Source organism: Drosophila arizonae, chromosome X (assembly GCF_054131065.1).
Source record: "Drosophila arizonae isolate 15081-1271.41 chromosome X, UAZ_ARI_1.0, whole genome shotgun sequence".
In the NCBI taxonomy this organism is placed as follows: domain Eukaryota; kingdom Metazoa; phylum Arthropoda; class Insecta; order Diptera; family Drosophilidae; genus Drosophila; species Drosophila arizonae.
The window spans coordinates 22,355,165-22,376,642 of record NC_142927.1 but is presented as its reverse complement, the minus strand read 5'-3'; the positions used below and the strand labels follow the sequence as shown (position 1 = coordinate 22,376,642).

The window sequence follows — 21,478 nt, the reverse complement described above, 5'->3', positions numbered from 1 at the left end:
CCCAGTCCTGGACAGCCCTCGATTGACCCAATTTCGTTCGCTCTTACGACCTTCTCTCTCTCTCTCTCTCTCTCTCTCTCTGTCTCCTTCTGGCTGGCCGCTGCGGTTAACTGCTTAAGAAATAATTCATTATGTTTTTGGTCGGCCTGTCACTTAATTTGAGTGGCCTTCGCTAACCATTTCCCATTTCCCAGCGCCCATCGCCCATTTCCCATCGCCCATTTCCCATTTCCCATGCTGGTGCGCATTCAGCGATGCGGGCAATTTGCGTTCAAACTAATTGTTCACGTTGGAAATCGATTAAGCCTCTAAGCGAGTCACAGTCACACTTCATATTCACACAGAGGGAGAGAGAGAGAGAGAGAGAGAGAGAGAGAGGGGGAGTCATTGCACGCCCCCTTTTGGCACCCACTAGACGGACAGCTGTTTTTCGTGTTTTATATTCGAGTCAAATTGTTTATTTTACTTTACTTTTATGGGCTTCGCCGTTGACAGCAATTTGTTTGCCCACAAGAGATGTCTGCCGAGGACTGCCAGAGGCAAAAGCAGTTGCTGCCTTCCATTGTTACTGCCATTTCCATTGTTGTTGCTGTTCTTGTTGTTGTTGTTGCTGTTGTTGCTGTTGTTGCTCCCAGCAGACATTCGAATATCAGCTCTGAAGTGGATAAGTATATTGTTAGTTGAATGTCAATGTGAATAGTTTTGCAGAATGCAAATAAATCGCAGCACCAGCCATAGAGAGAGAGAGAGAGAGAGAGAGAGAGAGAGAGAGAGAGAGCTATCGCATGTAAAGCTTATTGTTTAGCAGCTCAATAGCTCAGCGATTCGTTAACAACGTGAATTGACTTGGCTCTATGATTTATAGTTGCCATTGATACTGCTGGTGTGTGATTACGTGAATGCCTGTTTATGTGGGCTAGTGGGTGGGCTGGGGTGGGGTGAGGCGGTGCTGGTAGCGTGAAACACTATTTGCATTTTCCGCTCTCCTAGGCGATTCTCAATACTTTTGTAAGCTCTTTTTAATGGGCGTCTGCTTATATCATATTATATCATATCTGTTTATAATTGGATTTACCAGTTCACTCTCTCACTCTCTCTCTCTCCCTTTCACTTTTTTTCACTACTTCTCAAGCTGTCTACTTCTGTGTACGTGTGTGTTTACGTCTCTCTACCTCTTTCTCTCTCTGTCTGCTCCTGTTTCTTTCTGTTTCTCACTCTCGCTGCCTCCATCTATGTATGTGTGTACCTATCTCTCTCTATAGACATACATATGTAGATATACATATATCTATAACTTTGCTCTCTCTATCTCTATATTTCTCTCTCTCTCTCTATCTATTTTTCTTGCCCTTTTCTCTCTCGTCTGTCTCTTTCTCTCGCTCTCTCTATTTCTCTATCTCTGTTTTTATTTCTCTTTACGTCTCTGTCTGTAGTATATTTTCACCGTCTCTCTATCTTTACCCTTCTTCCTATCTCTGTCACTCATTTTTGCTCCTTAGCTTTCTCTCTATCTTTCCATCTTTCTGTGTCTGTCTTTCTCTTATTATCTCTCTTACTCTCAATTTCACTCCGTCTCTCTCTCTCTCTTTCTTTCTCATTCCCTCTCTTAGTCTTTCTATCCTTCTGCCTCATTAGCTCAGTCTCTCTCAGTCCCTGTTTTCCTCTCATTCTCACTCTTTCTAGCTCTCTCTTTATCTTTCGCTTGCCTTCTTTCTATATTTATCTTTCTTTCTCATTCTCTGACTTATTACATATTTCTATCATAATTTCTTCTTCTCATTTTCTATACTCCTATCATTCTCTTTCCTCTTTCTCCCTCTACCCCCTTTCTCTTGCTTAGCCTCTCTCTCTCTCTCCTCCCATTTTTCTTCAAATCAATTTACAATAAAATTATATGATTATCTTCACTTGCTTGACTCGTCGCACTCGAATCCAGCTGCAGCTCACTGCACCTTATTAAAGTCAATGCCACGCTACACCTTGAGGGTCTCTAAGGTGCCTGGCAGCTGGGTCTCCCTCCATACATGTATGTATGTTAGCTATCCGCTAACAGCTCTGTCCAGATTGCTGGCTCCATGCTCATAAGCTTGTCGAAACTTTCTCTCTCTCTCACTCTAATAGTTGCAGGTGTTGTTGTTGTTGTTGTTAGCCTTTGTTGAGCTGGCTGGCTGGCTGGCTGGTTGGCCTTCAATCCGCCACCCTGTCGCATCCAATTAACTTTGTTTGCCTAATCAGAATGCAGCGTACATTCGCCGTACATCGCCGTCCTCCTATGGTAAGTTCCCAAAACCCCAAGCGCCCCGCTCTCGTTCTGTCTCTGTGTCTGTCTCTATCTCTGCCTCTGGCACTGGCTCTGGCTCTGGCTCTGGCTCTGGCTCTGATGTGGCTTGCGGCTTTGCCTAGCGCTAGTCGGTCAGCCATGTCTGGGTTGCCCTTGCTCAGCTGCGTGCGTGCCAGGACTTTTGCCAGGCGTCTGCCACGTCGTCATACGCTGCAAACTACAAGTCTGGCCTTGTCCGTTTTATGGACTTTTATTGAAGACGCACGCACACACACACACAGAGACACACACACACACACACAGACACACAAGCGAGCCGTGCGCCAAAATAGTTCCTTCTTTCAGCTGTCTCAGACGGCAGACAATATTTGGGATAAACACGAAGGCAACTGGCTTCGCGCCGAGTCTGCTCCTTGCAGCACGCCATTCATTAAACACCAACTTGACCCAATTTCTACATTTTATATCGTTTGCTCACACTCGCCCTTCCGTCCTGCCGCCCCGTTACTTGCTCCGCTGCCGAAACGTGCTGCAAGTGGCGTTTTATTGCTCTCGCCTGGGCTACAGCATGATGACTTATTTTTTGTATTTATATACATATATATGTATGTATATAGCTATATATTTACCCAAACTGCTTAACTGGATAGCAAAACTGCCGAAAGCAGCGTTCGCAGACCCGCTCAAAAAGCGGATATAAATCATTGAGCACCTCCATGTGCCTCGCTCCCATTGAAATCGATTCGATTCACTTTTGATTTTCACATTTTATACTTTGTCTTTTCTATCTCTCCTTATCGCTGCGATCTGCGAAACTGTGTGGCGCTTCCTTGAAGCAAACACAGTCCCTTAAGTCACTCTTCGATGCTAGCGTTAAATAGTTCAATCATTGAATCAATTAGCTCTAGCTGAACTTGAGCTTTGAATGGGATAGATTTCCAATGTGTCTTCGATTAAATGAAATTACTTCAGTAGTCGTCTATGCCCTCTATATAATAATCGATTAATGGTTGATATATGGTTAATTTATGTTATGCGTTATTAATTCTAATTTATCGTCGTAAAATAATCGATTATTCAGTAATCAATTGATTTCCTTTTTTTTTCTTAAAAAAAAAAAAATTTATTATTTATTATAATTTATGGTTGGTCTTCTCTGCTTTAGAGTAAAGCCCACTCTGCTGGCAGCAGTGTTACCAGTTTAGCCTCTTTATGGCTAGTTTTAGCCTATTTGAATCTGGTACAGCCTATAAAATTTGAAAATTTATTTGCAATCCCATCTAGCTTATTAGTCGCGCATTTTATGAAGCTGTGAATGAAGTATGAAACTATTATTGTCGAAGAAAAAAAAAAAGTTAACAAAGATATTTCCTTGATATTTTCCCAACTTTTCGTATATATGTACATATACCCCTCTTTTGACATCTAGCCTGCTCTTCACGATATCCACTTTACGATGCAGTTGAATCGCACATTTTAGTCAAATAATCGATTATTATGTATCATATGATAAATCGTGTCATCGCTAATCGAGAGTGCCTGACCAGGAAGTATCCTGTACCCTGTGATATTTCATTCATTCGATGCAATGCAAAGGCAACACACACTCACACCCACGCACAATGGGCAATGAACAATGGACAAATAATTGCTGAATAATCTTTGTTCTTGAAGGAATTTTTTAATAAAATTTGACTTGCACATACATGTATATGCATGCATGCATATCTATGCATTTGCTAAAACGCGAATTTCTGGCATTAGAAATATGTATTATTTGGAGGTGAAGAATGTTTTTGAAGCTAGAAATATTCAAATACAATAGCTAAAAGAATTCGCTCATAGAGCTCACTCTTTGACATGGTTTTCATATAGTAGTGGCAGTACGAGCGCGAGAGTTATTAATCGGCGTTATGAATATGACTAAGGATGCCAGCGCTTTTATTCAGCTAATTACAAATATGTTGTGTGTTGGTGAATTTTTCTGAGAATATAATTGTTGCTGGATTTGATTGATTTGATTGGCTAAACTGGAAATGGAAATGTTGATTAGCACAGCAGGAGCCGTTATGCTAAATTTGAGACTGTGCTTAAGTTCTTAATTTTTCTGACTGGATACAGGGCTGTCCATATTCGATGTAACCATCTGGCAATCCTATATCTTTTGACAGAGACGGGCACAAAGCGACCATTTGAGAGATTTTATAAAATTCAAAAAGTTATGTCAACAAATCTATAAAAAGATTACTTTGGTCAATGTAATAAAATTTCTGATAAAAAAAAAAAAAATAAAAATAAAAAAAAAATAAAAAAAATATGGGTCCTTTATATATGGACAGCCTGTAATTAATGAGTGCCTGTATAAAAGGATTGTCTGATATGTGACTAAATATTATGAATTATATATATTATATATATTTCTATTATATATTATATATATGTATCATATGGCATCTGAAACTTGTCTTTGCTATAGCTTATAGATATTGTTAATGGCAGGTCTCATTAACAGGAACTGCTCCTCCCCCACATAGCCGGCTATGCTAATAACATAGCAATGTTATAAGCATAGCTAATTGGGATTCCGGTGTTCAGCTCCCCGCTAAGTACTGATTCCTCTCTCCCATTTTACTTTGAGCCTTAATGTGAACTAATGAAGTCAAACTTTTGTACAGAAGATGTCGCCATTTTTTCTAGTGAAAATAGAAAAACGGATCCCTTAAATTTGGTATTTTTTCAACCAACAGCACAAACAGATATATGCCAGCGAAAGATTTTGTGTATTAAGATACATAAAAAGGAACTCAGTAACTCATATGCATATAAATAAATACATTTACAGTTTTTTTTTTTTTAGAGTACAAATAAAGTTGAAAAAAAAATATTACTATTTATATCGAATATATTACTATTTTCATCACATTTATATTCATATTGCTGCTGTTATTAATATAGAATATATATATGCATATGCACACATAAATAGTTTTTGTGGTCTTGCCTCGATTGCAATTGAATTTAAAAATGAATTTTTGTGCTTTTTGCTTTTTGCTTTTTGCCATCTCACTTAGTTTTTTGCCTGTTTAAATGCTTTGGCAAAAATAAATAATAAATTGCTTTCTATAAAAAGCTTCACTGCAAAGCAATTGATTTGCTGTGCTGCTCGCCTTTGATTCCGATTTGATTAGCCAACTTCTATTTTGTGTTTTGCACACGCACACACACACACACACGCACATGCACAAAAGTCAATCTCTGTTTGGCTAGATGAGCTTAGCTGCTCTGCTTTGCTTTGCCTTGCTGTGAGCGCTCAATAGGAATCTCAATGGAAGTTTAAGAAAACGCAAACAGATTGGCTTCGGTTATTGGTTGATTGAGTAAACATGTGATTTAATTGAATTTCCATCTCGATGTTTGGCCACAAACAGAGCTCTGTCACCTGCGCACTTGCAGCTGGCCGAGCCCCTGTCTCAGTCCCAGCCACAGATCCATCGCAGCGGGTGAGCTCTCCTCCTCCTGCTCCTGCTCCTGCTCCTGCTCTCACTCCCTCCCTCCTCTCTCTCTCTCTTTCGCTGAACTATTGTTTTGGTTTGATGAAGTTGCTGGAGCCTTTGGGGATAAGCAGCCACAGAAGGACGTGCACCGCGGGCAACCCAAAAGTTAAGAACCCGCACCCAGGGCGAATCGATGGCCAATCACAGGGCCAACTTAAAGTCCTTTGAATTATTTGTAAGCCATTCGACGGCAACGACACCATTAACTAATGGCAATTACCCGACTCGCTGTAGTCCTACCGACTCCATACATTATGCATTTACATATCAAGACTCGGAACTCGGAACTGGGAACTGGGAACTTGGAACTGGGAACTGGAAACAGTTTGTTGCCAATTGGCCTTCTGCCTGTCAATGCTAATTTTTGGCCAACTTTTTGCTCAATTCTCAGTGCTGCAGTCCGCAGATATCCATGCTCGATATAATATTGATGGCCAAACATGATTTTCAGCACACTCACTCACTCACTCACACACACACACACTCACATGCTCATATAAATCAGTTACACATGTACCGCTTTAATTATGCACAGAGCTTCCAGAGGCTTTGGCATCGTAGCTCAGCTGCATTTTCAGTTAATTTATTTAACATATGAAAAATGAATAATAAATTATCGACTTTTGATTTCCGACTTTGCAAAAAAATGCAACTTATTCCATGGCTGTAAAGCTTTTTCAACCGTTTTTTACTGCTGCATGGGCATATCTTTAGGTGTGGGGAGTGCTCGACTTAGAGATACCCTGCAACCTGCTTATACTTCCTCGAACCATACATAGTAAGCAATATACACCCACTTTTCTTCTAGATGGAAATTTTATATATAATTTTCAGAGCATTTTAATAATATTCATGTGTAATATGATTTGTGAAAGCTAGGAAGAAGAGGTAAGAAAGGTAGAGCTCTCAAAAATGTGAAAAAATTCGGTGTCCTTATAGAGACAGTAAATTTGTCTCTGATTTTGTGAAAGCATTTCACATTATATTAAATTTAGAAGTCTTTACAAATAAATAAAAAAAATAAAAGAAAACAAATATAGTGTAATATATATATATCTAAAAAAAAAAAAAAAAAAAAAAAAAAAAAAAAAAAATTAGGTGGCTATAAAATCTAAATTAAAAGAGATATCAACAAAATTTAAACAGCACATTCTTGTCTAATGCTTTAAGTTAGTAAATATTTATTCAGGTTTTTTTTTTTTAATATTTTTAATATTTTTAAAATATTTTGTAATAAAATAAATATAAATAAAAACAAAGCAATCAGAATAAATAATAATAATACAAAAATTTAAAGCTTAATAATAATATTACTAATAATAATAATAATAAATTCCACAACTTAATGTATGTATATAGAATTTTAATTTTCTGGCTTAGTTTCCGCGAACTGTGGTTTCATATAGGCTAGATCATATAGGATAGATCGGTGAATTGTCAGTCGACTAGACGGATGCACAGACAGAGGGATACCTGAATGGACGCTCGGAATGGTGGTAAGACGTACAGACGGACAAACGGGCGAATAGCTGGACGGACTTGACTTGATCAATATGTTATGTATATACATATGTATATTATATACTTGCTATGTATGTTATGTATTTGTCCCGCTTCAGTCTGCCTGTTACACATATTCTCACAGAACCAATATGCCCTCCATACCGATTTTGTTTTTTCAATGGGTTCAAAGTATACAAGGTACACCTATCAGTATCAAAGGAGCTGTTATCGAAACTTCCACTCGCATAATATCATTTGAAATATGGAAATTGAAATTCCAGCCCGAATTTCGTCTGTCAACTTTAATAACTTTGCCTCTTATGCTTCATGCATGCAAGAGGCAGCAGTGGGCGTGGCAGCAGCCAGAGTGCATACAAATATAGCTGTATACAAAGCATATGCAGCTGAGTCAATCGAGCCGTGCCCAGCTGCTCAGCTGCCCGCCTTTCCATAACACCCTCCTCTCATCTGCAATAAATGAATTTTTTTTTTTTTTTTTTTTTACCTAGAGCTATATTGAATATTTTCTTTAATTTAAATCTAGCTTATTTTGCAGCATTTCTATTTGAAGTGCAGCCTATTTCAGCTTATTTGGGAGCCGAACTCCGGGCAGCAGCTCAGAATGTTAACAACTCTTATCACGCCCAGTGAGCCAGGCTCAATGGATAATGTTATTTCCCATTTCAGGCCTCGCCCACTCACGCCCCCTTACTCCAGCTCAATTACAGTTTGCGCGTATGCACATATGTATGTGTGTGTGTGTGTGTGTGTGTGTAAGCTACCTGAGATGGTATGCAAGCAATCCGAAGTAAGCCCACTGAATGTTTGCTTTACGATTAGCCAGTGCAATTGGTAAATGTCGCTGCCGACCGAGTCAAAGGCCAAGCCAAGGCGCTCAGCCGCCCAGCTGTGTGCTCAGCTGCCTATGCAGGGCAGCAGGAGTGGGAAGGTCCCGATTTTGCGGCTTGCGGCATTAATGTGCATAATTTAGTGAGCTTTGCGCCTTCGCATGTAAATACGGCTCACAGAGTGCGGGCGGAGCGTGGCGGGCCGGGGCGGGGCTGTGGTGAGAAGCATTCGTGGTCGCCTGCAGATGCTTTAACAGCTGCTGCTGCTGGTGTTGGTGTTGCACTTGTTGTTGTTGCACTTGTTGTTGTGCAGTGCACATACTTTAGTGAGCGGACAGCGTCAAGTCGTCGCCCACGCTCAATTTGTCAGTGGCACACACGTAGCGTGGTCAAAATAATGCGACTGCCACAGCAGACACTATCCAAGTGTGTGTCTGTGTGTGTGTGTGTGTGTGTGCGTGCGGGTCGACTTCACTTGGCTTCTTTTCTATCCATTTCACTTTTCATCACACACACACACACACACACACACACACACACACACACACACACACACTCATTTCTATTCATTTCAATTGTACTCATTCACGAAGTAAGCAAAATTAAAGTACGTGCCCCTTCAGCTATGCAATGCAATTTTTATTGACTGCAGCCACATGGAACGAGGACGATGTCATCGTGACCGTCACCGTCTCCATCGCCCCCTCTCCGTCTGCTACTGCTCCGTCGCCCTCTCTGCCTATGAATGACACTGCCGCCCTCTCCGTCTTCGTCACCAACTCTCTCTCTCTCTCTCTCTCTCTCTCTCTCTCTCCGACTCTCTCCCTCTCCGACTCTCTCCCACTCCTATTCTTATTTCGTCTCTCTGTCTTACTCCGTCTACCATCCCATCTTCGTCTCTCTCTCTCCCTCCACCTCCGTCTCCGTCTACTCATCTCTCTCTCTCTTCAACTCCAACCCCATCTACAGCTCCATCTCCTTCTCCTATTCGTATTCTATCTCCTTCTCCATCTCTGTCCCCATCTTCGTCTCCGTCTCTCTCTCTCTCTCCATCTAGCTCTCCGTCTTCGTCTCCGTCTTTGGGCCCGTCTTAGTCTCTCTCCTTCTCCGTCTCTCTCCTTCTGTGCCTCCGTTTATGCCATCCTCTCCGTCTCCCTCTCTCTCTCTCTCTCCCTCCGTCTCCCTCTCCGTCTCCGTTTGCTGTCAACCGCTGAGCTCCATCAAAAATTGTATCAGCAGCAGTTGGCTTACAGCTCAATCGAGCAGTCGAGAGAGAGAGAGAGCGAGTGAGCAGCTTGTTCGCTTTGCATCTCTCGGCTGCAGCAGCTGCAGCTGCAGCTGGCTTCGTCGTTATTTCTATAAAATATTCATTAACCTGATATTCATTAAAAATGGCACGCCGCTACCTCGTTAGTTTTAATGGCGCCATCATTGTCAGTAATATATCCAAGCCGCCAGCCATCTAGTCATCTAGCCATCCAGCCAGCCAGCCATCCAGACAGCCAGTCATTGTCGTCATCGTAACCAAGTTATAATCATTAGGAGCACAGGGGCCAGCAGCTATGTAGGGCATTTGAGATGCACAGAGCTTGTGCAGTGTCCTTATACTTCAATCGACCCCACTTCACTTTGCATTCACATATACAGATATACATGTATGTGCATGCGTGTATCTATATAAATATTGTGTATATTGTGTTGCATGCGTTCGGCCAATGGTCTCTCCTTTCACAGAGTTTGATTCTCTCCGCTCGCCGCTTTTATTTTGTGTGCGCAAATTGGCCGGGGAACCGATATGCAATTTGTGCCTCATATCGATGTGCTCAGAGGTCTGTCAACTGCAACTTTGTTAAGTCCGAGTGTTCGTTCGCCTTCGCCTTCGCCTGCGCCTGCAGCCGGTGCCAGCTCTCGGTGCACATCAATTGGCCGTTCCCAAATTATCTCGATATATCGAATTGAATTGCTGCATAACTGTCGACGTGCCCTCGCAACTCTGAAGAGTCTTACCGGGCCTTACCTTGCCTTACCTTGTCTTACCTTAATTGCATTTGAAACATGTTCCGCCTCTCGGCCAGTTAAATATAGCCAGCAACATAGCCTTCTTCAACTTTCCATTCGGTCCATGTGGCAGCTCTGCTTGGAGTTCAACGTCGACAAAGTTGACAGCCTGCAGAAAAGCGTTGAAGGCTTACAGGAAACTAATTGACTAGAGTCACGGCAATGCACTAAATCGCCTACATACATACATACATACATACCTTTATCTATATATAGTAAACACTGAGTGCTTATTGCAATATATTTGATTTTGACTTTTTTTTTTTTTTATCCATGGCCGAAGCGAGTGTCAATAAAAAACTAAAACTAAAACAGAAAAAAAAGAAAAACCATAAATAAATATACACAAAATGTATCTCAATTATTTCAACTATCCGATTGAGCTATTTTATTTGGCCGACTGCCCAGCTATGCCCCAATTCATAGCCAAATATAATCAGAGATATTATTGAGCCAGGATAGACAAATAGTCAAATGTGTTAATAGACACGTCCAAAAAAAAAAAAAAAATAAATAAATGAAAAAAAAATTACTCCATTTACAATTACAATTTACAATTCAAAATGGCACGGGGACCAGTTTTTTTTCTGATTGACACAGAAATTCAAATTATATAGAGAATTATTATTATTATTTTTTTTTTTTTTCGATTTATCGCGGGGTACAATTTATCGAGTCTCGACTGTATTAAGCATAGCTCTTAGTAAATAATAAAATGGTTTAAAATTAATATTGCATTTTATTAAATTCAAAGTAACTGTGTAACTAGAAAGAGAAATGAAAAGATGAGCAAATACATTATGTATGTATATCTGTCTATGTATATCTATATATGTATATGTATGTATATCAGGAGTTGTTGTTTTATTTACTGTGGCAACTCAAAGCTATTAAAATCGACGGATTCAGCTAGTTGCCAATTATCCATTCACATGTTTCGCTTTAATTTAACAATTGCTGCAGCTGTTCAGTTAAATGAGCAAATGCCGTTGGCTTAAAACATTCATCAGTCTGTTTAATGAATATAAACACTTACATTGCAACACTTAATAAATTAACGACAAGTGTTTTATTATTATTATTATTTTTTAAGCCCAGCCGGTTGCTTGAATATTTGTTATTCGATATGCAATTGCCTGAAAACATGAATGGGAAAAGCATTGCCATTGACAGTTTGTAGAGTATCTAATGGATATAATATAGAGTAGAGCATAAGAGTATCTAATAGAGTGCCTAATGCTGTATCTATTAGATTGGATGAGAGATTGTGAGGTAGTTTTATATGTGTGGCATATATTGATATGAAAGGCTTCTTTTCAATTTTATCATAATTCATTAAATGATTCGAATGACAATGTCTTCGTGCTGCTTTTAGGACTGAACTGAACTGAATATTTTCCTTGCCTTTCTTCTTCTTCTTCTTCTTGCTCTGATATTTCTTCTTCTACTTCCTTTTCTACTTCTCATGTTGCTGTTTGTCTTCTTCATCTTTTTCTTCTTATTTTTCTTCCTTTTCTTCTTCTTCACCTGTTGCTTTTGTCTTCTTCGTCTTCCTTTTCTTTTTCATTTTCTTCTTTTCTTAATCACACTCTAGTTGAGTAAGCAAGTATCGAAAGCATTATAAGGTGATCGATATTTAATCTTAATGTCATCCCTCATATTCCTGTAGGTCTACAACAATAGACTAAACTATGTATAAGGCAGAGACCTTTAGGGGGCCTTACCTCAAAGCAACTATCTAGCTTACAAAGTGAACTCCAAAAGAGTTAGACTACTCTAACATATTACTGTATCACCATTCATAAAGTTTAATAAATCTATCCTGAGTATGATTAGAGTTTTAAATAAAATATACATAGTTATATAAAAGGATGAATAAGTTGATATAGTGATTCGATTCAATTCGATTTTATTTGATTCGATTCGATTCGTTTGGGTTCGAATCAATTCTACTCAATTCCATTCAAAAGATCAATGCACTTGCAATGACTTCGAATGACGTCAGAGCTACAGTTCCTAATACATGCAAATATATTTATGGTTCACATAAAAAAAAAAAATTGATATTGAAAAAAAAAGCAGAAAAGTAAATATTTATACACATCCATATATACAATCAAATTGTTGTTGTTGTGCATTTTTTACTAGTTCACACCTTTTGTGACCAAACTTGAACACAAACTAAATAATTCAATTTGGTATCTATAAATTCAATTTTTTTTTTTTTTTTTATAATTTAGGCACGCAGTTTGAGGAATTTATTTGACAAGCCTATGCAGAGGAATTTCATTGTGCAGCGAGAACAATAGCAACAACAACAACAACAGCATATCTAACTAAATGGGGCGAAAAGTTAAAAACTTGTTGTAGTGCTTTGGCCGTGTTTGTTGACTTTAGTCAAAAGGTGTGACAATATTTACAATGCGCTCCTAATTGAATTTATTACGTATGTGTTAAGCATTCCATTTGTGTGTGCATGTGTGTGAGCCTGCAAGAAGAATCAAACTCATGTCATATTTGTGGTTGAGTGGGTGGGCGTGGCATTTGTATTACAGCCCATTATACAATGCGTTTATAAATTTGAAACTAACAGAGCTCTGGCAGTGGGAAATATTTGACAGTGGCAAAAATTTCCCATAGTTAACAGCAGCAAAAAGCTCTATAGCGCCATCTGTGTACGACTTGTGAACTACGAAATGCTGGGAGTTGCTATAAAAAGTTCGCCTGCGCAAGCAGTGCACTGCTTGTCATGTGCCATGTCTCGCCTAAGAGTATGCAATGCTCCTTGTGGTTGGTGTCCCTGCTAAGCCAGTGGCTGTGTGTCTGTGCTACGTTGGTGCGGGCTACGTGTCGTATACGCATCGAACTGAAGGCCCTCAGTGCATTTTAATCCATTTGTTTGCGCGGTACGCGCTTCGCATGCCGGCTGCATGAGTAACGGCGAGCCAACGATTGATAAGATGAGCCATTAACGGGGCTTCCGCGCGCAGCCTTCGCCTGTTTGCGCCAGCTGCGGCCCATGAAGTGGAAACGGAAATGCTTGGTATTTGTGCGACGGGCGCCTCGATGCTTAATGCACGGTACTTGACCAACGCTCGCCCAGTTGGGCGATAGCCGCAATAAAGATTAAGCGCAGATTCTTCGCTTATCGCTGCAAAGTTCGATTGCGACCGGAAGCAACTTCAAGCACCTGTTTAACCGGAAACGGGCCATCAAGTGTGCCAATATTATAACATATTTGCCATAACCAAATCCCAAACGATCCCTCCACTCAATCAGTCAACGAGCAGCGATGCCACAGCAAAGGCAAATTCCAATTTTGGCCTCCACCAAGTTCGACGATCTGCGACCCAGCTGAATACCGTTGCCAGACTTGCCAAGCAAATATTTGAGCTGAATGCGAGTCCTAACTGTAAGCGGTACATGCATTTATGTAGATATTGCTTGATGCAATTCATGTACGAATCAAATGTCGAGTCTCGATAATTCGTAATGGCAAGGGAACCGAATTTTTTGCAAATCATAGAGAGTTTCGATTTACTGAGATTTCCATTTAATGGGGTGTAAGAAATCAAAATACGAATTGACGGGGTATTTATATTTAACTTCATTTCAACAATTTTAACTTATTAACAATAAATAAAATACACATTCATTTCAATATTGTGTAATTAAAAACAAAATTAAACATAAACAAAATCATATTAGCGAAAAATTTATAAAGATTTAAAAAAGCTTGAAATTTTTGATTGTTTTATGTTTGTCATACTTATTTTGTATTATTATTATTATTTTTTGCTCCATTAACAATAATGTAAATCCAATAGAGAGAACAACGAAATTTCGCACATGAAGCGACATAAAGGCGCCATGCATGTGCATGTGCGTGCATGCATGCACTGTTTGCAGCCTAACGGTAGTTTAACAGAAAAATCAAGAATTACGAATTACAAGAGATTACGTAACGAAATTACGAATTATAAGAGGTTTCGAAACGGTTCATAAGAAGCAAGATCATGGCCGAGTAGGCAGAGAAATTACGAATTAACGAGGGGACCAAAATGTATGGGATTTTTACGAATCAACGAAGTTTTTTCAAGGGACCAGCAGTTTCGTACGAATTATTGAGGTTTTCGATTTAGCGGGGTACGAATTATCGAGACTCGACTGTATATATTATATTATAGAAGAGTCTTCTTATTTATTTAATTATTTTTTTTATTTTGTATTTAACTGGATTACAAAATACCAAAGGGCTCGCACGCTAGACTTTGGTAGACAAATATTCATATATGTATACGTACTTCTTTTTTAGTTTAATATATACTAAATTTAGTACATAGAACCGGGTTCCGTTGGGAGCTCTCTGAGCATTTAATCTTAATAGGCATAATAAAAAATAATATTAAAAAAAAAAAAAAATAATAATAATAATAATACAAATAAAGCATTCCCGACTGAAGAACAATCATCTATGGTCCAAACACGATCCGATCAATTTTGTGACTTTCTACGCCCTTAATTAGCAAATTTACTTTTTTTATTTTGAGTAAATTAATAGAGAATATCAAAACTAATTTAAACGTAATGAATTAAAAAAAAAAAAAAGAAGAAAATGAGGCACAGCAACAAACCTAAGAAGAGTTGGCAAACAGGCATAAGCAATTTTTTTTCGTTTTCTTTTTCTTTTACGGAAATTTAAAAAATAGTGTCAAGTTTTCTTTAAAATTTTTTTTACGGAAAATTAATAATTAGGGTCTAGTTTTCTTTTCAATATTTTTTTATTTTATTTTTTTTGGGAAAATTCAAAAATAGGGTCAAGCTTTCCTTTTAATTTTGTATTTTAATGCAGAAGATTGGGAAAACAGGCCTATATATACTTCTTCTTTATAACGGGAAAATTAAAAACAGGATCAGCTTTTCTTTACAATTTTGTATTTTAACGGCTATTTAGAACCACCATATTTAATTGATTTGTGGACCTTCAATTAAACATATGCCGAATTCCAACTACCATAAATTATGAGACACCTGGAAATGCATTTTCCGAGTTTCCACACTAGAGAATTCGAGTGTGGGCAGATCTCATTATAATTCCAGGGCATACACGAGTATATAGAGTAGAGTGCGCGTATAGCGATACTCAAGGAAGACTGTAAGTTTGCCCATATAAGTTTGTCTGGGGTCCCGAATTTTTGTCGTCGTAATAGCCGGACAGCAAGAGGAGCACTGCACAAAACCAATATACTCGTTTCGTTTTTGTGAATGAGTATACAAAAATCAACTGAATTCGCAATAAAATCTCATTTTGGTATTTTGTCTCTTTTAGGTTTATTTTGAAACACAGCTTTCAATGCTTATAAACTGCCTTGGCACACGTACGTATGTGTGAGGGAGATGTGTGTATACACATATACATATATACACACATATACATGTGTATGAATATTTATGTATTTAAGTTTGTTAATATTTGTGTAATTTGTTTTGATTTTCATTTATTTTCTTTGTTGTTTTCTTTTCTTTTCTTCTCTTTTTTTTTTAGATTTTTTTTTCGTGGCTTTGCTTGGAATGACATTTTGCATCGATATTTGCTGTGGCATAAATATAGTATAAATACTCTTTAATAATTTACATTTGTTTCATTCTCACTAAGAACTATTCAAAAAAAAGGGTGTAATTAATTACTTAAAATAAATCACAGCGTATCTAAATATTTTTGTTTTGTTTCATTTGTTTCTTGTCGATTTGTTGTTGTTGTTGTTGTTGTTGTTGCTGATGTGTTGTTTCTATGCTTGCAATTGAACAACGATTAAATAAGTGATGTGTATAAATATGTGATAAAAAAAAAGAAAAAAAAAATACAATGCAATGCAATAAATGCAATAAATAAATAAATAAATAACTATTAACTACTTTATCACGTAACTGTGAAATGCAACTAAATGAAGACTTTGAAATCAACTGGAAATGGTCATACGAATGTCACTTGAATAATAAATAAGTACTTGTATATGTGTGTGTGTGTGTGTGCGTGTGTGATCCTAACTATCCGCTCAACGGAAGTAGCTGTGATTATACTTGGATATAATACTAAATACAACTAGCATAAATATTAAATAAATAAATACGTTTAAGCTCTATGTGGCCTGTGAGGCGGAGGAACAGTGCGAGGGGGGGTCACGTTCGGGGGGTGGGGGGGGGTTGGTGTTGGGCTGGTGTTCGAGGTGTACTCAATATATGGCATTTGTCAAATTCACGGCGTCAATGGTCGCGCAACTAGGAACTGTGCACAGCACTGGGAGGCGCTAATACTGGATGCAGGTCAGATGTAATTCGAGGAGGAGTTTGGTGCGGCGCTGGCTTAGCAGTCGCCAAAATTGGAGCAGCCGCTGTCGTTGCGCGCGCCAGTTGATTGGCCGGACTGGCCGGACTGGCCCGATTGGGCCGACTGGCCGGATCGGCTGCCCTCGGTGCTTTCCAGGCTGATCGCCTGGCGGGAATTGGAAACGGCCGAGCTGTGCGGCTGGCTCTCGGCGCTGTGGCGCCGCTGCTTGCGCTTGTTGAGCGCCCGATGCAGCGACTTGGCCATGTTGTCCAGAAACTGAAAGTACAGCTGCTTGGTGAACTTGAGGTCGCGCTTGTCGGCCTCCTTGCTGCCATCGGCGGGCGTGTAGAAGTCCAGATCGGCCTGCATCTTGGCCCGGCTAACCTGGTTGAGCTTGGCCACATTGCTGTTCGGATAGGATGCATTGATGGTCGTCTCGATCTCGCAGAGCACACGGCGCGCGCTCACCAGCAGCTTGTGCAGCTCCTCGGTCGACTTGCCAATGGGCAGCTGGTGCTCCTTCTGGTATTTGTAGTGCGCCTTGCCCAAGTACGCGAAGCTGCCCACGAAGGTTTGGATGCCGCGGTACCAGGTCTGCAGCATCACCTGTAATTGGTCGAAATCGACAGAGAGACAGAGAGACAGAGAGGGAGAGAGAGAGAGAGAGAGAGAGAGAGAGAGTGAGAGAGAGTGATGGTTAGTCAATTGCCTTACAACAACAACAACAGCAACAACAACTGCATTAGCCAGAGGAAAGGGCAAATGCAAATGCCGTTCAGCGAGTCCACGGAAACTGGTCTAAGCCGCCCAGGGCGGAGCAGGTCCCAGTCGCCGGGCAACGCATCAAACATTTTGCATGTGCGCTAATTCAGCTGCTGCCTCAGCTGCTGCATGCTCTTCCTCTTTAGCTTCTTCTTCTTCTTCTCCTGCTTACCTTATTTGTGGGACGCGTCATGTTTGGCAGGAAGGTGTACTCGCGCTGCCAGGCCTGAATGTCGCCGTAGTCCAGCTTGGCCGCCTTGCGTATGTCTTGCAGTTCGATTAGCGTGTTGTTGCGCAGCAGCTTCAGATACTGCAAGAGCGACAGAGAGAGGGAGAGAGAGAACTGTTTAGCTATTGTTTATTGTGAATACAATTGTGAATTGTGAACCAGTTTCACTCCGGCCTGGCTTTCACTCTGCACTTGAACTCACATTGCGCTTGGCCCGCACCGAGATGTTCAGCTTCTTGGGCTGCTGGCGATCCGGCTGATAGACGCCGCCGCACGGATTCTCCCACTCGGGCGCCGCCTCCGTCCGGGCAAAGTACTGCAGCGCATGGCTGCGCCGATGCCGGATGCGCTGCCGCTGCAGCTCCCGCTTGACGGCTTTCATTGCCGCCTGTGTAATCTGCTCGTAGCTGCTCTCGCTTTCAGCCTCAGCCTCAGCCTCAAAGATGCTGCTGCCGCTGCCGCTGCTGCTGCCGCTGCTGCTGGCGTCACTGCTGACGTCGCTGCTGTCGCTGCTGTCGCTGCTGTAGCTGCTGTAGCTGTGCTCGCTATTCTCGCTGTCGGCGTAGCTCTGCACCAGGCCATAAAAGGGATTCGCGTGCCAGGCGGGCAGCGATCTGCTGCTGTCGACGCTGGCGCCGCTGCCACTGGAGCTGTCCGCATCCTCGTAGGCAAAGCCCAGCGCCAGCTGATCGTGCAGATGGCGCGCGTGTGTCAATGGCAACAACGGCAGCAGCGCGGCCAGCGCAGCCAGGAGCACCGTATAGCTCGGAATTCTGTTGGTTCCGCTGCTGCTGCAGCTGCAACTGCAGCTCTGTTCTCTGCTGGCGCTGTTGCTCTGGCTGTGTCTCTTGCTCGCGCAGTGCTTTGCTGCAAACGAAAGGAACAACAAAATAAATTAGTTAAGAAAACAGTTATACATGTAAATATTAATATATTTATTAGGAGTTTTACCCTGGCACATGAGAGTTTGCTCGCAGCTAAACAAAAATTCAAATTCCAATTGTAAAAAAAAAAATTCAACTCGGCTCGCGTGCTCGTTCGATCTCTGCGTGCGCGCTCTGCGGCCTCTGCTCGACAACTGGCCAGCTGCGCACTCGCACTCGCATTCGCACAGCACTCACACAGCACTCACACAGCACTCATGCACTGCACTCGCACTCAATGCGCAGCCTCTCGCCATTGAGTGAGTGCTCAGCGGCTCAGCCTCCAGCTGAGAGCGACGCCTCTACTCGCTTTTGACCAAAGCAATTGAGTGCAATTGCCAGCTCTCTGCATATGCGTGTGTGTGTGTGTGTGTGTGTGTGTGTGTGTGTGTGTGTGTGTGTGTTTTATCGAATTTGTTAAACGGCGTTTGGCTGTGTCATCGGCCAATTGTGCTTCGCTTGAATTTCACAAGAAATTTGTAGATTACTCATCGAGCGCGTATTTTGGGTTTTTTTTTTGTTTTTTTTTATTTGATGATTTTCGAATGGAGATATTGCTTAAAGGCAAAGCTGCTGTCACAGCAGCAGCAGCAGCAGCAGCAGCAGCAGCAGCAGCAGCAGCAGCAGACGCTGACCAGACAGACAAGTCGCGCGCAACGGCGACGTCATCGTTGACCAATTGGCCGCGGGGCAACGCGTCGTATGAATAATTCATGCACAATACAAATTCATTCAAGAGCAGCGTGCGCTCGCTCGCGTCGTGCCGTCTCGTGCCTTGTCGTGCCACGTCGTGCTTGACTATCGCCAGCAGCAGCGGCAGCGGCAGCACCGGCAGCAGCGGCAGCGGCAGCGACTACGACAAGCGCAAACGTTTGCTGTTGCCGTAGGTCAGCAACTTCGCATGCGATAACAACAACTGGCAACGGTAAACGCCAAAGCAGCGACGGCAGCAGCAGCAGCGACGGCAGCGACGGCGACGGCACACGTGCTACTGTTCATGTGTCCACTAGAAAGTTCCGCTTGAGCCACTGATTGATCGTGGCTCATAAATGTATTTCATCAAGGTGGAATATACCAGAAATATATATATATACATATACACACATATATACATATATATATATATATATATATATATATATATATTTATATATTCCCATATTACCGCTTATCGAACTGTGCAGAAAAACCGGCGAACATGTGATTCGATTAATTGAATGATTATCTAGCCAGATTAAGACAGCGATTAATTTGGCAAGATTATAGTTATTGCACTTTAATTGTTGCCCAATTAAAGCTGCTCACTTGCCTTTGAGTTGTTGTTGTTGTTGTTGTGGTTTTTTGCCAAACTAATGAAGAAGCTGCTGCTGCTGCTATCTTCTGCTTCTTGATGCTCATTCAAGAAAGTGAAACGAGTATATTGGCTTTGATGCAATCTACGTCTATCTATCTGTGCGTCTGTCTCTCCATTTCGACTCTATTGAAAGAATCATAAAGATATTCCCAAAACGCCCGCTAAGGGGGCGTGGCAAATTAAAAAATAACGTAATTTTACGGTATTTCAGAAACTATTCGCCATATACGCTCGAGCTGACAAGTTCTCTAATACAATATATGCTGGATATGTGCATGCCCATAAGGGGCGTGGCTAATGGAAAAAAACTGTATTTTCTGTCATTTGAGAGCTAGAAACTAATTTACTATCGACAGCCCTCTATTGATTTGCATACAGATATATGCACACATGGATTTGGGGGCGTGGCAAAGCTCAAAGCGGATCAGACAGTGAATGACTATTGTGCAGTCGTTAACGCCCGACTGCAATGTTCGCACTTGCTCTTCTACAGTTTGTTTTTCATTTTTTCCTTTTGGCTGGATTGTTGCCTTTGGATCTGAATAAACAATGACTTTGGCTTGGGGAGTTCCCGAGGTGTTTGGTCTAAGCTAGAGGCAAAGATAATTGTTCGATATATCATAAAGATTTTAGCGGGCTTTCAAAGTTTTTATTATTATTTTACTTGATTTATTTTTTTTAATGATTCGAACTATGTTTTTTGTGTTTTTGTTTTCTTGTTTCGATTTTTTGTTTTTTACTTTGATTTTTGGCTTTTTGGGTTAGTTCATCGCAGCGCTGAGAACATCGCTTTAAAAAATGATTAAAATTTCACCACCGTCGAGCGATCGTAAATCGTGGTAAAGCCAGTTGAAATTTATTTGCTAGCCCGGTCTGTGAGTACTTTGGACTTGGCACTCGCTGCTCGTATGAGTTACTTACTTGTTTGGCTCATTTTAGCGGCTGTTGTTGCTGTTGTTGTTGTTGTTGTTTCAATTAGCTGTTGGCTTTAATGTCTTATAATACTGAACTGGAGGCGCGTGCACTTGCCTAATGCTAATGACTTGTTTGCTGTAATTTGTTGTTGTTGTTGTTGTTGTTTTTTTTTTTTTTAAATTTCAGTTTCAATTTCAGTTTCAGTTTCAATTTCAGCTTCAATTTCAATTTCAATTTCAGTTAACGTTTTCGAGTTTCAGTTTTGAACTGAGTTCAGTTCGATGCGCTGCGATTCGATTTGGTTCGGTTCGATTGGATTCGCGAGCCGATGGCGATAATCATTGGCGTGCGCCTAAATAAGACTGATTCATGGTTCCGGCGAACACATTCATTTATATTTATACTTCCCAGATTCAGACGCTAGCAGCGGCAGCGTGGCAGCGGCAGCGGCAGCGACAGCGACTGTCGACAGTGGGAGCAGCAGCGACAGCGACTGCGGCGTGCGAGAGAACAAATCGTAATCGTTATATGCTCATAATTATAATCATTATTTTATGGCACCGCCTCCCCCCGCCCCGCCCTCTAGCACCCTTCGCTAAGCCAACTCCCCACTCGCCCTTACCTACCTCAGCCCCACCTGCCGCTGGCCCCATCAATGGCCCTCTCCTGCCATTCATAACTACACATACACACACATATATGTAGATATGTATATACATACAT

General features: G+C 41.0%; 1 protein-coding gene across 2 annotated transcripts; it reads right to left on the bottom strand.

Annotated features, from left to right (window-relative positions):
- Positions 1 to 15,725: 15,725 nt before the first annotated feature.
- upd2 (unpaired 2) lies at positions 15,726 to 21,112 on the bottom strand. 2 transcript variants are annotated; one of them, XM_089474600.1, is made up of 4 exons: positions 20,762 to 21,112; positions 17,766 to 18,430; positions 17,507 to 17,644; positions 15,726 to 17,178 (listed from the first exon to the last, which is right to left on the bottom strand). In XM_089474600.1, exons 1-4 carry the CDS (start codon positions 20,772 to 20,774, stop codon positions 16,609 to 16,611), a joined length of 1,386 nt encoding a protein of 461 aa, XP_089330726.1. In that variant the 5' UTR covers positions 20,775 to 21,112; the 3' UTR covers positions 15,726 to 16,608. The 2 variants fall into 2 exon arrangements, with proteins under 2 accessions (XP_089330726.1, XP_089330727.1); XM_089474601.1 differs by lacking the exon at positions 20,762 to 21,112 and adding an exon at positions 18,515 to 20,747.
- Positions 21,113 to 21,478: the final 366 nt, after the last annotated feature.